Here is a 15,325-nt window from a genome sequence, read left to right on the forward strand (position 1 = left end):
CAGTTGTGAAAACTCTAATTTGATAAACACTGTCCCTATAATTTTAATTCCCATTTTTCTTGGTGAATTTCGTAATGTGGCAACATCGAAAATAACAACAGTCATCGCAGCACGGTTCTAGAACAAATAGAACGAATTTTCGTGCTTGTGATGCCATAGTGGCTAGTAGACGAACTAACACAATGCCATAAGTTGATACTTAAATTACACCATGGGGGTATTTTAGACCCGTGGTGAATAAAAATGATTTTTCATCGAGTCTCCGTTTAATGGTTCCTAGATACCTATTTCATTTCTGGAGGAGTAAATAAATTGTTGTGGGGCAAGTTCTCTGCACAAAATAATACTTATATAACAATTAATTTTCTAACTTTTTTATCTCTCTCTTTTTCTTCGTTCATTTCAAATGAATACTTCTTTAAACTTTCTAATTGAATTACTATTTTAAAAGAATTATTAATTTTGAGTATTTACTTTACTTTTGAGTATGGCACTAGTGGTCGATGTTAGTTTAGGGTTAGATTTTAATGAATGATGATGATGATGATGATTAATTTTGAGTATTTACTTTACTTTTGAGTATGTCACTAGTGGTCGATGTTAGTTTAGGGTTAGATTTTAATCATCCTATTCCACGCTAGATGGATTTACAAAAAATGGGTGGCTTCCCATAAAAGGCGTATAAGGGTGGAGCACGGGTGGAGCCAGTAACGTTCCTCGTCCCCCGCTCACCCGAATTTTGGCGCGCTGCTTTGTTAGGAGATTTTTCGTTAGGGCATCTCCGCTAGTCTTTTCTCCTCCGTGGTTATTACAAAGATTATTATAGAAGGCAGGTCCAAAGAGCAATCGGGGCAAGATTGATCAACCTTTGAACAGTCGACGTGTCGAAATCCGCAAATTTTATCATCTATCTATGTACTCATTTTTATTTCATTTTATGTACTGATAAACTTGAGCATCGGAGAGCACGTAAATGTCGGTCATGCATGTGATCTCTCTAAGGTGGTGTCGGATTATCGTCGCATCGAGCTATGAGAGTGAAGGAATAGTGAGTGCACCTGTGTCCAAGCAAATGTGCCTGCACTATAAAATGTCCTGCGCAGCTGACTGATCTCCTTATATGAGAGGCCTTAGAATTTGAATTTTTAAGTGTGACAAAAAAATCGCCAGCTTATTTTTCTAAGCATGACAAACACAAAAAAAATCCCTACATTAAATATATACTCAGTCTTATCGAAGACAATTTGTTGTGATATGTACACAATATATCATAGATAAAGTTATAATGTATAATATACTAATTTGTAAAGACACATTCGTTTGTTTGTAACCCTCAAAACTGCGAAACTACTGAACAGATTTGAAAAATTCTTTCACTGTTGGGGCGCTACACTCTTCCCGAGTAACATAGGCTATATTTTATCCCGGTACGGGCAGTAGTTGCCACGAGACGCGGGTGAAACCGCAGGCATATGTCTAGTCATAGATAAAATTATTATTGTAGATAAGATACAATGTTGTACGAAGGTACAGTCATTATGTTTTCAGTTACATTGTATTGCGATAAATACGTGCTTCTTAGAATTTTATATGACGTGTTATTGTCATAGGAATGTTAGAGCGGTTTCAGACTACGAGTCTTTGCGCTTTCTTCGCAGTCACAGTCGCTTTTTGCTTTGCTTTTTTAAATGAGCAACTCTTATGAGTTTTATGAACTGAACAGCTGACGACCTCGACGGTGCAATGGTCACCATGCCGGACTACCGAACCTGAGGTCCCAGGTTCGATTCCCGGTTCGCTCGACATTTGTGTGATGAGCATGCTTGTTGGCCGTGGTCTGGGTGTTATAATATGTATTTATAAATATGTATATATATAACACAACTTAATTAATAACATAGCATAGGGCTAACCGACCGTGCGTAAAAAAGTGTCCCGACATTATAAAAAAAAAGCTTCTGCCAGCGGTTTCACCCGTATACCGTGGGAACTACCGCACGAACCCGGATAAAAAGCCTATAACCTTCCTCGATAAATGAGCTATGTAACACTGTAATATTCTTTTAAATAAGTCCATTAGTTCCTGAGATTACCGCATACAAACTATCGTAACCTATAGATATATCGAGCAAAACCACAGCATAAACCTAGTGATATCACGTAAACGATTCTTATCATAATATTTGCACGTGTCATGCAAAATACACGATTATTCGCCTAAAATATATAACAGTTACTATCTGTTAATTTCCGTTTGAACCAGTATTTACTAGTTACACACCGGTTTTCACTGGATCCGGTATCTCTGTTTTAAAGGTAAGCGTCACATGGGGTAGATATTTGTAGGAGTTACAGTGCAAAAATTATGGTAATATTCCATTGTATGTATAAAAGAGAAGTCGTGACGCGAGATATATCTAAAACGGACAAAACAATCACGTTGGTTGTATGGGAGCCCCCCCAAATTTTTATTTAATTATAGTTTTCAGTATTTGTTGTTATAGCGGCAACAAATATATATCAAAATTTCAGTTAACTATCACGGTTTATAAGATACAGCCTGGTGACAGACGGAAGGACAGAGGAGCGAAAACAATAGGGTCCCATTTTACCCTTTGGGTACGGAACCCTAAAAATCAACCTCTCAAGTATGGGTGTGTTCAATTCCACGTCAGGCAAGTACCAATGCAACTTTTCTAAGTTTGTATGTACTTTCTAAGTATATCTTAGACACCAATGACTGTGTTTTGGGAGGCACGATAAATTGGTGGCTCCGACTGTCATTTGAACATCTTTGACAGTCGTTACGGGTAGTCAGAAGCCAGAAAGTTTGACAACTAGTCTTACCAAGGAGTATCGGGTTGCACGGGTAACTACCTATTCATATATGTATGTACTTATATAGAGGATTTTTCTTATATATTTGTGACATTCACAAAACATCTTGAGGAAACTTGGACTATTTAGTCTGAAATCAGCAGCCCGCATTGAGCTAGCGTGGTGATTAACGCTCAATCCTTCTCCGTGTGAGAGGAGGCCGCAGCCCAGCAGTGGGACGATAAAAAGGCTGTTACAGTATTTATGACATTTGATTTTATCCGGGTACGGGAAGACGTTTTCACTTTAATTTGGTCACGTGCGAGGACTTGTGACATCAAGTTTAACGAGAATTAGAGAGGGACTCAATGAGGGTCTTCTCAATTTTTTCTGCCACAGGGTGGCGCCACGTATGCGTCTGGTCCAAACAGCTGTCAAATAGTATGGAATTGTAGGGTCCGAACGTATTGTTTATTGAAATTCTGTTATATTGGAAGTGTTATTGATTTTATTATGGACTACGGTCAGAATAAGGTTTCCGAACTAAAAATTGAGCTAAGAGAGAGGGTGCAAAAGTCACTGGTACTAAGGAAAAGCTTGTTGAAAAATTTGTTAACACAATATGATTTAGTTTTTTTTTATTTACTCAACCGCAATAGTAAAACAATAATGCAGTGCTTTAATTTTAAAATAAAAAAAAACACTAAAATCGTTCACTATTCATAGTAAAGATAAGCACTTTGACAGTTATCTGGACCTGACGACTCGGTGCTGCCACCTCGTGGACGCCATTTTAGAAAACCCTCATTCTGCTAATTTAATAATGTGACAATTGGATAACAATTGAATCTCAATAGTAGTTTGAACTTTAGCGGGCACTCTGTTACTAATATAAGACCAATTTTTAAATATTCCAATGACATTTCATTGGTCTGCCATTTGGTCTATAGGGTAGTTTGCTCTACAATCATGTTGCAATATAAATCATTTGCAGACAATATTGAATCATAGAAAATGATATTTTTTTTTACAATATCTTATCTTAATAATAAATATATATACAACATAAAACTAACTTATATACACTAAAAAACAATTATAAAATGGCATCAAAAAACTCCTCATCGCTGCCCACCGGGAGTGTAGGTACCCAAGAGGCTGGCAGCATTGCCACGTTGGATGGCAATGCTTAATTTTTGACCAAAATAAAAACCAGCCTTTGGGTCACTTGAAGTGTCAAATGATAAAAACGTTTATTTAAAAGCAAAAATAGCGGAATGCCACATACGCTTCAATCGTAATTAAGTCGTGATTGAATCAACCGTATGTCGCTTCAGTAAAATTAGCAGAACCAAGCCCCCTGTATCTACATACAGCCTAAGAAGCTTTCGTACTTAAAATATAATTAGAATTTGTAAGCTTACGATAAAAACTGCACTACCGTAAATAATGCTGACGGCTTAAAACGTCAAAATTTTGACAGTCACGGGCGTGATGGACTCGTGGTGTTTTGACAAGCACAATGATGATTATGATAAAAATCAGTAATAAATCAATCAAATGTAGTGTAATCTTGTAATAAATAGGATGATATAATTTTGAATCATCGACATGTTCGTGCAAGTTTAATTTCAGAACTGTTGCACTAAAATTATAATTAAGTTGGTAGATACTAAGTTATAACTGGCTGTTTTCCCGCGGTTTCACGCCCTTCCAGTGGGAATTACTGCCCGTACCGGGATAAAATATAGCCTATGTTACTCGGGAACAGTAGCTTTCCAACAGTGAAAGAATTTTTTTAAATCGGTCCAGTAGTTTTGGAGTTTATTAATTACAAACAAAAAAAAAGTATAGATTAAACGTGAATTTATATTCTGCTTAAAACTGCTAATTTTCTATTAAAACTAAACAGATTTGTAATAAAACATGCACGTGTAGTTTTTCCGAAAATGAAATAAAGCCATAGTTTTCATCACGTATTTCTTTTGTATTTCATGCTAGCAACGCCATCTATATTTTGCAACTCAATCAGTTCTGTTTGTCAAAGTGAATGCTTAGATTTAACTAACTTAGCGGGAAAATCAAATATATTTTTTTATGTTTTACCTAAGATCCTATACTATAATTTTAGTATGAAAAAGTTCGCTTATTTCGTCTTAACTTTTAACAAAAAAATCCTTAGCCAAAAATTTGTGAAGATTCAAAGTAAACAGTTGTTTTAAGAAAATTTACGTTTATGTTGTCAAAATTTAGACCATAGGTACCTATTGAAATGTAGAGTATCTTAAAATAAAGTTCGTCACAGCCAAGTTTTGTACCTTTTTTTTTAATATCTGTCTTGTATGGCCTATAAATGTTTTTCCCTGCCTCCTAATATAAAATCTGGATCGGCCACACGCTCCGAAGGGACCCCGATCACATCCCGAGGCAAGCCCTAGACTGGAATCCCCAAGGGAAGCGGAAACGTGGCCGCCCTAAACAATCCTGGCGGCGGACGATCATTGCAGAGGCGGCGACTATAGGCAGAACGTGGAGCGAAATAAAGCGCGAAGTTCAAGACCGAACGCGATGGCTGAACACTGTGGATGCCCTCTGCCCCATCTAGGGGACATAGGTCTCTAAGTCAAGTAATATAAAGTCCTCTACTAATTCTAGCACTCACCTTCGTTCATAGCCATATCCATGAGCTGCAGGTCTTCATCGTTCAGGATAGACTGGAGAAACCCGTCCTGGTTCGTCGGCCCAGTCATCTCCGCGGAAGCATTCTGGGTGTAAAGATAAAATATAATTATTTTACACGTTTCTAAACTTATACTATAAGAAACAAAGAGAGACTTATTGTTTGAACGCACTAAACTTGATTCAAAAAAAAATTCTCAGTTTTAAACAGCCCATTTATCGAGGATTTGTTTATCCAGAGGAGCGGGTAAATCTGCTGGCAGAAGCTAGTAATTATATTGCGTCCCGCAGAATCTACTCCGGGCTACAGGATAAAAGAAACCGGCCTACTGAGATACTAATATGATAAAGAGGAAATACTGTTTGTTTGTAGTCTAAAGCCTCCGAAACTACTGAGCTACATAATCCCCAAGTGACACAGGTTTAGACTACTTATATTTTGTCCGGGTACATAAAGTAGTTTCGAGTAGTAGTAGTAGTTTGCCTAGTGGGCAAAGAACCGACCTCTCGAGTATGAGGGCGCGGGTTCGATTCCAGGTCAGGCAAGTACCAATGCAACTTTTCTAAGTTTGTATGTACTTTCTAAGTATATCTTAGACACCAATGACTGTGTTTCGGATGGCACGTTAAACTGTAGGTCCCGGCTGCCATTGAACATCCTTGGCAGTCGTTACGGGTAGTCAGAAGCCAGTAAGTCTGACACCAGTCTAACCAAGGGGTATCGGGTTGCCCTTGTAACTGGGTTGAGGAGGTCAGATAGGCAGTCGCTTCTTGTAAAGCACTGGTACTCAGCTGAATCCGGTTAGACTGGAAGCCGACCCCAACATAGTTTGGGAAAAAGGCTCGGAGGATTCATTCACATGAAGTAGTTTCGACTGAACCCGGGTGAAACCGATCTGTAAAATTCTTTCACTGTTCCCAGCAACATACTATCCTCGGACGACACAGGCTATATTTTGTCCGGGTACGAGAACTAATTTCATCGGCACTTGGATATATACGGAGCTAGTTATTAATATAGCAGTATATATTACCTGATAGTAGAGTGGATCGTGCTGTTGCGGATGCTGAGCCGCCTCCACCTTGTAAGCACCCTCCAGTGGAGCCGCTGCGCCACCTGGGATAAACATTATCCGTCTTACCACAAAAACTTTTAAACGTCAGTTTATGCCTTGTCTAAAAAAATGTCAAATTATGACGTTGACATACGGTTCATTTTGCAGCCAAATTTTTTTTAGACAAGTGTAAAACAGGGGTTTAAGTTTTTGTAGTAAGGCCATATTAATTTAAATATTATTTAAGCTGCACCCATGTCAAGTTGTTTGATTGAAGCATTATTCGTTAAAATAACTGAGTATTTACATATTTTGGTTGTGGAGCGTCTTAGCAAAATAATAATGTTAAAATCCGGTGTTATTTATTTGTAGAATTAAAAGGAACTTGTTTTTTTTTTCGAAAGGAGAATATTTACTATTACCTGGCTGTGGAAGGTAGTTCTTTAATCATGCAGGTGAAATTGCGGGTGTATAATTCTGCAGTAATTATTGAGTCGCTAGCTTAAGGGTATTTAACCATATTGCCAGACTATTTGTGTAAAATTTGTGCTATAGTTTATCCGTTGTTTATCATCAAATGTTAGATTTTAATTTCTAAAATTTTAATTTCTTTGAAAGTCGTGGTGGCCTAGTGGGCAAAGAACCAACCTCTCGAGTATGAGGGCGCGGGTTCGATTCCAGGTCAGGCAAGTACCAATGCAACTTTTCTAAGTTTGGATGTACTTTCTAAGTATATCTTAGACACCAATGACTGTGTTTCGGATGGCACGTTAAACTGTAGGTCCCGGCTGTCATTGAACATCCTTGGCAGTCGTTACGGGTAGTCAGAAGCCAGTAGGTCTGACACCAGTCTAACCAAGGGGTATTGGGTTGCCCAGGTAACTGGGTTGAGGAGGTCAGGCAGGGCAGTCGCTCCTTGTAAAGCACTGGTACTCAGCTACATCCGGTTAGACTGGAAGCCGACCCCAACATAGTTGGGAAAAAAGGCTCGGAGGATGATGTTAGATTTTAATTTCTCGTAGTTTTATTTCTACCATGCAGTGGCATGCCGTTGCCCATGACCCATCGTTCAATTTTAAATACTGTGGTAGATTATATAACCGTCATTTTTATCATGAATTTCCAATGATTTCCTTGCTAGATAAATAAGTAATATTATAATTACCGTAGGCCTCAGGGTGTTTCTCAGGGACGGGCGGTATCGAAGCGTGGTAGTTCGGTCCATAGCCAGCCGCCGCGCCGTGGCTACTGAAATTATAAGAAAATACATATTAATATAAGACAATATTGATTTTCAGTTACCACAGTATATATTGGTTGACTTTAGTTACTTGAAATAAAGGGACAAATAAATAACTTTATTTATATAAAAACATTAACAGCCAAATTCTTCATCAAAAGTAAAAGTCAAAGTTTATTTATTTATTTATTTATTTCTCCTCACAATGTTTTGTTTATAACTAAAAACGGTACAATTACTCAGTCTTATATGTATTACATATGTGAGGAGCTGGTGTCCGTGAAAGGCATGGGATGCCTGTGTTACGGATCACCAGTGCCCCACCCATCGGACATGTAGATTCAATTTTGACTGGATGCATTTCATACATAGCGTGACATACACAAAATAGTAAAAATTTTCAACTTAAAATTAAGTAGGTATGTATACAATTTTGGAGTGATATTACTATAGTTCGGCCATTCAGAGAATGCGTTCCTGACACGTCGCGATTGAACTGACGACGTAATAACATTCATTGATTATTGATATAATAATGTTGTTTTAATGCTCCTCAATTGTTAAAACGGTAAACAACCAGCAAAAATATTTTTATCGTAACTGCAACGCCATTGCAAAGTTACGTCGTCAGTTCAATCGCGACGTGTCAGGAACGCATTCTCTGAATGGCCGAACTATAGAGACAGATAAAGATTCAAATAAAGAATTTTGCAAGTAAAGAAATGTTTAATTAAGTAATGTCATTAGTAGTAAAAGTAATGGTCAAATTCGTTTTTTCATGGTTAAAGTAACAGCGAAACCAATATAATCGTGAAAAACTAATTTGGCCGTTACTTTTACTTTATGACATTACTTTGGCTTTTACTTTTGATGAAGAAACTGGCTGTTAAACGTGAACTGCTACTGTAATTGGTAAAAATTCTTCTATGTTTTAAAATTTTGAGGGAAGTTGTGATTACTTCGGGGGAAAAAAAATATTTCAAAATTCATTAATATTGTTACAATGATGAAAACATAAAGTTTGATATTTTACTGAGCTATGTGAATATATAGCCTGTATTATTACTTATTGTATGTTCTGCGCAGCTGGCTGATCTATGAGAACGGACGGCTGATGATCAGCCGTAAGGTCAGTATACTCACGAGATGTTGTGCGCGTGGTGTTGATGATGATGCGAGTTGTAGCGGCTGATCTCTGCAAAGAGAACAGGCGGCTGATAATCAGCCGGGACGTCGCTATACTCACGAGATGTTGTGCGCGTGGTGTTGATGGTGGTGCGAGTTGTAGCGGCTGATCTCTTCAAAGAGAACAGGCGGCTGGTGATCAGCCGGGACGTCAGTATACTCACGAGATGTTGTGCACTTGGCGCTGGTGGTGGTGCGAGTTGTAGCAGCTGGTCTCTTTAAAAAGAACAGGCGGCTGATAATCAGCCGGGACGTCGCTATACTCACGAGATGTTGTGCGCTTGGTGCTGGTGGTGGTGCGAGTTGTAGCGGCTGATCTCATTAAAGATTCTGAGAGCTGTTGCGGAGAGTTATACTCCTAATATAAGATGTTTTGTGCGGAGGGTGATCATATAGGAAACTTGTTCTTCCTGTCTGATCATTCCTTTATTTATTTATTTTTATGCTTTTTATTTCTCTTTTTATTACTAACATTAGGATATAAGCTATATGTAATACTAACACAATATGGATCATTGTTGTCCGAAATAAATGTATTTTATTTATTTATTAATTAAAGAGAACAGGCGGCTGATGATCAGCCAGTATACTCACGAGATGTTGTGCGCGTGGTGCTGGTGATGGTGGGGATGGTAGTGCTGGTACTGCTCCGGGGGCGGTGGGGGCGGTATTGTCAGCAGAGACGCCAGGTCCTGCCAGCGTTGCTCCACCGACATGGAGCGCATCAACGACTGGAGAAGAAGAGAGAAGATCATTTAATATACAGATCAAATCAAATCATTTATTTCATGTAGGCCTTTACAAGCAGTTATGAACGTCAAAATTATAAATAAGTTTGATTCTAGTTGCCCATTCCAAAAGTAGCTTCCTATGGAGAAGAACGGGCAAGATACTCCATGGTTACTCTTTTTAAAAACATGATAGGTGTTACAATTTGTATGTATTGATACATACGATAATAAACAGTAGTAATTTATCATCATCTCCCGAGCCTTTTCCCAACTATGTTGGGGTCGGCTTCCAGTCTAACTGGTTGCGACTGAGTACCAGTGTGCCACAAGGAGCGACTGCCATATCTGACCCCCTCAACCCAGTTACCCGGGCAACTCAATGCCCTTGGTTAGACTGGTGTAAGACTTACCGGCTATATTATATTGGCTTCTGACTACCCGTAACGACTGCCAAGAATGTTCAATGACAGACAGCAGTTACTGGTAAAATTGTAAATTATCTTTTGATTAAGGCGACCTATGCTTATAAAACAAAGAGGGAATCATTTTTTTTTCTCTGTGCCCTAAAAGCTCCGAAACTGTAGAACCGGTTTGAGAAATGCTTTTACTGTTGGAAAGCTACACTACGAGTATTCCCGGTTATTTATAATGTGTGCACGAAAAGAAGAACCCGGGACGCCGGCGAAACCGCAGGAATATATAAACTACCGAAGTGCCTAGATAGCTTGTCATTTCATGACGCTACGATCCAATTGTTAGATATATATATATATATATTTCTTTTTCTATACATTTAATAATTATTATTTTAGTTCTAAGTTTAATTTTATTTTGCTGTACCCCTACGGGGTCCGCAATTGTACCTAGCTCTAAGCCATTTTGTAACACCTACTCTATAAATTGTGGAATGCAAATAAATAATATCCGTCTTACCACAAAAACTTTTAAACGTCAGTTTAAGCCTTGTCTAAAAAAATGTCAAATTATGACGTTGACATATGGTTCATTTTGCAGCCACATTTTTTTTAGACAAGTGTAAATCAGGTGTTTAAGTTTTTGTAGTAAGGCCATATGAATCCTTGGTAGATCTTTAGATTCCATTACATAGTTACACAGTTTCATTACAGGTCGACCTAATAAAAGCGTGTTAAAACTCAGTTTAATTTGAACATCGGAAATCACACATAGACAACCATAAACAGATGTTTTTTGACGAAAAAAGGAAATACCATAGACAAGGTAAACTCGTGCGGTTGGCGCGAAATCTCAAAACCAACATGGCGACTTTCGAGACGTCAATATTGTTTAACAAACACGAGAAAATAACGGTTGTATGTGTGTTTTTACGTAAAAACTAGAATGTTTTAGGGTACAGTAGATAAAGGGAAAAATTGGGCGTTATTGCTAAGACTATTCTGGGACCTTATTACTAAATCTTTGGAGTCCGTCTGTTACCGGGCTGTACCTAATGAACCGTGATAGTTAGATAACAAAAAATTTCACAGATGATGTATTATTTTTGATGCTAAAACATCAAAAACATACTTGAAACTACATTAAGGTAGGTATTTTTTTAGGAGGACCCAATGCGTAAATGATATTTCAGTTTTATAGCGAAATGTTACGGAACCCTTTGTCAAACTCGCACTTGGTCGGTTTTTTAACGGAATTCGTTAATTCTAAGGTACTTTATTACAGTTTAAGGATTACTAGGTGGTCTTATGTCGAGTTTGTTAGTCTTTACCTATTCCATCCTCCATCCTCCGAGCCTTTTCCCAATCATGTTGGGGTCGGCTTCCAGTCTAACCGGATTCAGCTGAGTACCAGTGCTTTACAAGAAGCGACTGCCTATCTGACCTCCTCAACCCAGTTACCCGGGCAACCCGATACCCCTTGGTTAGTCTTTACCTATTAACAGCCAGTTTCTTCATCAAAATTTAAAGCCAAAGTAAAAGTCAAAGTAATGTCTAAAGTAAAAGTAACGGTAAAATTCAATTTTTCTATTAGTTTTGCTATCACTTTAGCCTTGAAAAAACGTATTTGACCGTTACTTTTACTTTAGACATTACTTTAACTTTAACTTTTGATGAAGAAACTGGCTGTTAGTGGTTCTTTTAGCGAAAACGAAGGTAATTCTGTCTTTCACTTAAACGCCAAAACAACTGAACCGATTTCTATGTTTTGTGCACAGAAGTCTAGACTCTAGAGCCTGAGAAAGGACATAGAGGCGGATTTCCAATTTCAGACTTCAAAGTTTAGGTTTCCTCGAGATGTTTTCCTTCACCTTTACTCAGTCATTGGTATCGAAGATATATTTAGAAAGTACACATAACTCATAGCTTAGAAAAGTTCAGCCAAACGTGAGATAATCGCGCTCAACATACATACTTAGGTACATACATGACCTGTATGTCAAACTAAGTACCTCCTTTTTTTTGAAAAGTAGTTGTCGGTTAAAAAGTAAGCCTTTTCCACTAATCTTAACCAACCTAAAACCGTAACATTTCACCAAAAAAAAAATACCGGTTTGACAATTCTCGGTGAAAATTTGTCAAATATTGGCTGAGCACTCGTTGGTCTTTGCTTAACGTAAATTTTTGAATGTCATCCGCCATATTTGTTGTGGGCACGCGCCGAATGAGACCGGTAGCTTAGACAAACAGTTCTTTGTTTGAATTCAAAAGTTTGAATTTCGAATGCGTTCGAAGTTTGTTTTTTTTTTGTGGTTTTTCGCCAAGCGGATTTTGTGTGAGTTGCCAGTTTGGTAAATTAGAGCGTTTTTAAGTGCTTCACTTGATTCAAGGCATATTAATATTAATTTTACCGAGTTTAGATTTTTGTTGATTTATAAGAAACTAGCATCATGCATCGGTTTCACCCACGTCCCGTGGGAGCTTCTTCACGAACCCGGAGAAAATCTTCAGCATTCAAAGTCAAAGTCAAAGTATTTATTATTTGCAAAAACATAGGTGTAAAATAAAATGAAGATCTTAAAGTTAAAATAGTGCGCTATGTTTTGTCTATGGTGAGACGTACAAATATGGTTTAAACTACTTACTAGAATTAAAATAATAAATTTTTACAATTAAAACTAGAATTAAATATCTAAATTAGTCGTTTAAGAACTCATCAACCGTATAGAAACATTTCTCAATTAGAATTTTTTGTAATGTTTTCTTAAACTTATGAAGAGGTAGTATTTTAACCTCATCGGGAATTTTATTGTAGATTCGCGGGGCGACGCCAAAGAAACTTTTCTGCACGAGAGATGTTTTACACCTCGTGTGACACAGCTGATTTATATATTTAGCTCGCATAGGAATTTTCTGACATCCGACAGTTTAGTGAACAAGTGCTGGTTAGTTTTAACAAATAATGCAGTTTCGAGAATATATAATGATGGCAATGTGAGAATTTTAAGAGATTTAAAAAAAGGCGCACAACTGTCTGTTACTTTTAATTTACACATTGACCTAATGCATTTTTTTTGCATCCTAAAGATAAGTTCTCTATCACTGGACTGCCCCCAAAAAACAAGCCCATATCGTAGAACTGAACCAACTAAGGTAAGTTGAGATAAATAATAATTAACATTACTGCATACTTATTATTATAATACTTATTCTAACTCTCTCATAACGGGCCAGCTGGAAGAGATTTCTAATGAAATAAGCTGTGCCTTTTACTATCTGTTCTATTTTTCTTCTTCTCTGTATTCTGTGTGTGTACATAAACTGTTAAATAAATAAATAAAATAACTCGAAAAATAAACTAAAATGCAACTGCCATAAAATTAAATTCAAAAACCGAATCCATAAACCGCTCATTTCCCGGAACTAGTGAACTGTCAAAATTTTAAAATCCGAACATTACATTTTTTAAGCACTTGCTCTCGTTTCGAACGTACCATAAACACTTGACATAGACAAGTTTAGAAAAACTGTTATTTTATAATACTTTCTAGTGTTATGTAGAAAACTGAGTTTTATTTTAACGGTAGTGTAGTGACTTAACTGTTTTCTTAGATACTAGTTAATTCTAGTGTTAACAAGACTAGGAAATTTTTAAAGTATCCTTTTTACGAAAAAAATAAAATAAAATGGCGTTCAGACCGATTGTCAACGGCGACTGTTCTCATAAAGGAGATCAGTCAGCTGCGCAGTACATGTCATAGTGCACGCACATTTGCTTGGACACAGGTGCACTCACTATTCCTTCACTATCATAGCGCGATGGGACGACAATCTGACAGCACCGGAGAGAGATCACAAGCAGGACCGACATTAACGTACTCTCCGATACACGGGTTTACAGATAACAGACTGCTTTGTGAAAGTTTCTTAAAACCCAACAAGCGATTTTTGCCTAATCATGATTAACGTTCATTCCTTCTCAGTATGAAAAAAAAACTCTGCAGTGGGACAGTAAAAAGTAAGTCTGACAACCAATCTTACCTAGGGATATTGGGTTGCCCTGGATAACTGGGTTGAGGAGGTCAGATAGGCAGTAGCTCTCTTTAAATCACTGGAACTCAACTGCATTTAAGACTGGAAGCCCAAACCCTCCGAGCCTTTTTTCCAACTATGTTGGGGTCGGCTTCCAGTCTAACCGGATGTAGCTGAGTACCAGTGCTTTACAAGGAGCGACTGCACTATCTGACCCCCTCAACCCAGTTACCCGGGCAACCCAATACCCCTTTGGTTAGACTGGTGTCAGAGTTACTGGCTTCTGACTACCCGTAACGACTGCCAAGGATGTTCAATTGGAAGCCCAACATAGTTGGGAAAAGGCTACTCAGATCTGTATTCTAGCTTTAGAATTCAAGAGTATCCTTCAAAATGTTACAAGTATATCTTATGACGTAAGTAGCCAGAAGCCACGTGGCTATCATTAGACTAGAGTAGCGTGCTGTAAATTATAGCTCGAGAATCTGTCCGTATGTAATTTTGTGACACCTTGAGACAAGGTCAAGCAAGAAGGCTTTATCATATCGTAGGTGGAATTTTTTAAACTACACATCTGCCTAGCCTATTCCTAAACGACGCTGGGACGTATGCCCATTTTCACCAACAAATACCTAAATTTAGGGATCCCCTAAGACCATTTGGGGAACACTTAATACGAATTTCGTTGTAACCAAAGTTTAAGTGCCCCTTATAACCTTTATTAGGGGGAACCCTTATTTTAAGTGACTCTTAGTTAGGGAAAATTTAAGAGATTGTTGGTGAAAACAGGCACACAGTCCTAAATATACTAATTTACAAGAAGCGACTGCCAATCTGACCTCCTCAACCCAGTTTTTTAGGCAACCTTCCTGACTGCCGAGGATGTTCAATGACAGCCCGAACCTATAGTTTAACGTGCCATCCGAAACACAGTCATTGGTGTCCAAGATATACTTAGAAAGTACATACAAACTTAGAAAAGTTGCATTGTTACTTGCCTGACCTGGGATCAAACCCATTCAAGACTTGAGAGGTTGGTTTTTTACCTAGTGGTGGTTAAAACTGGCGGATATCCAATATAAATACGAGTAACAGGAAAAGAAAATTAAATTCATTTTAGAAATCTTCTACGAGACAGACAGTTCAAATTACAATTAATAAATATGACTGACA

The 15,325-nt window shown here is 37.8% G+C and overlaps 1 protein-coding gene across 10 annotated transcripts in view; it reads right to left on the minus strand.

Moving 5' to 3' along the window:
* LOC124644436 (segmentation protein cap'n'collar-like) overlaps nucleotides 1-15,325 on the minus strand; it is a 176,371-nt gene that overhangs the window by 23,519 nt on the left and 137,527 nt on the right. For all 10 annotated transcript variants that reach the window (XM_047183784.1, XM_047183786.1, XM_047183785.1 and 7 more), the window contains exons 8-11: nucleotides 9,571-9,707; nucleotides 7,717-7,799; nucleotides 6,531-6,613; nucleotides 5,480-5,582 (exon numbers count right to left, since the gene is read on the minus strand). In XM_047183784.1, coding sequence (XP_047039740.1) covers nucleotides 5,480-5,582; nucleotides 6,531-6,613; nucleotides 7,717-7,799; nucleotides 9,571-9,707 — 406 coding nt within the window. The remainder of the gene's footprint in view (nucleotides 1-5,479; nucleotides 5,583-6,530; nucleotides 6,614-7,716; nucleotides 7,800-9,570; nucleotides 9,708-15,325) is intronic.

The sequence above is a fragment of the Helicoverpa zea genome, chromosome 30, assembly GCF_022581195.2.
Source record: "Helicoverpa zea isolate HzStark_Cry1AcR chromosome 30, ilHelZeax1.1, whole genome shotgun sequence".
Taxonomy (NCBI): domain Eukaryota; kingdom Metazoa; phylum Arthropoda; class Insecta; order Lepidoptera; family Noctuidae; genus Helicoverpa; species Helicoverpa zea.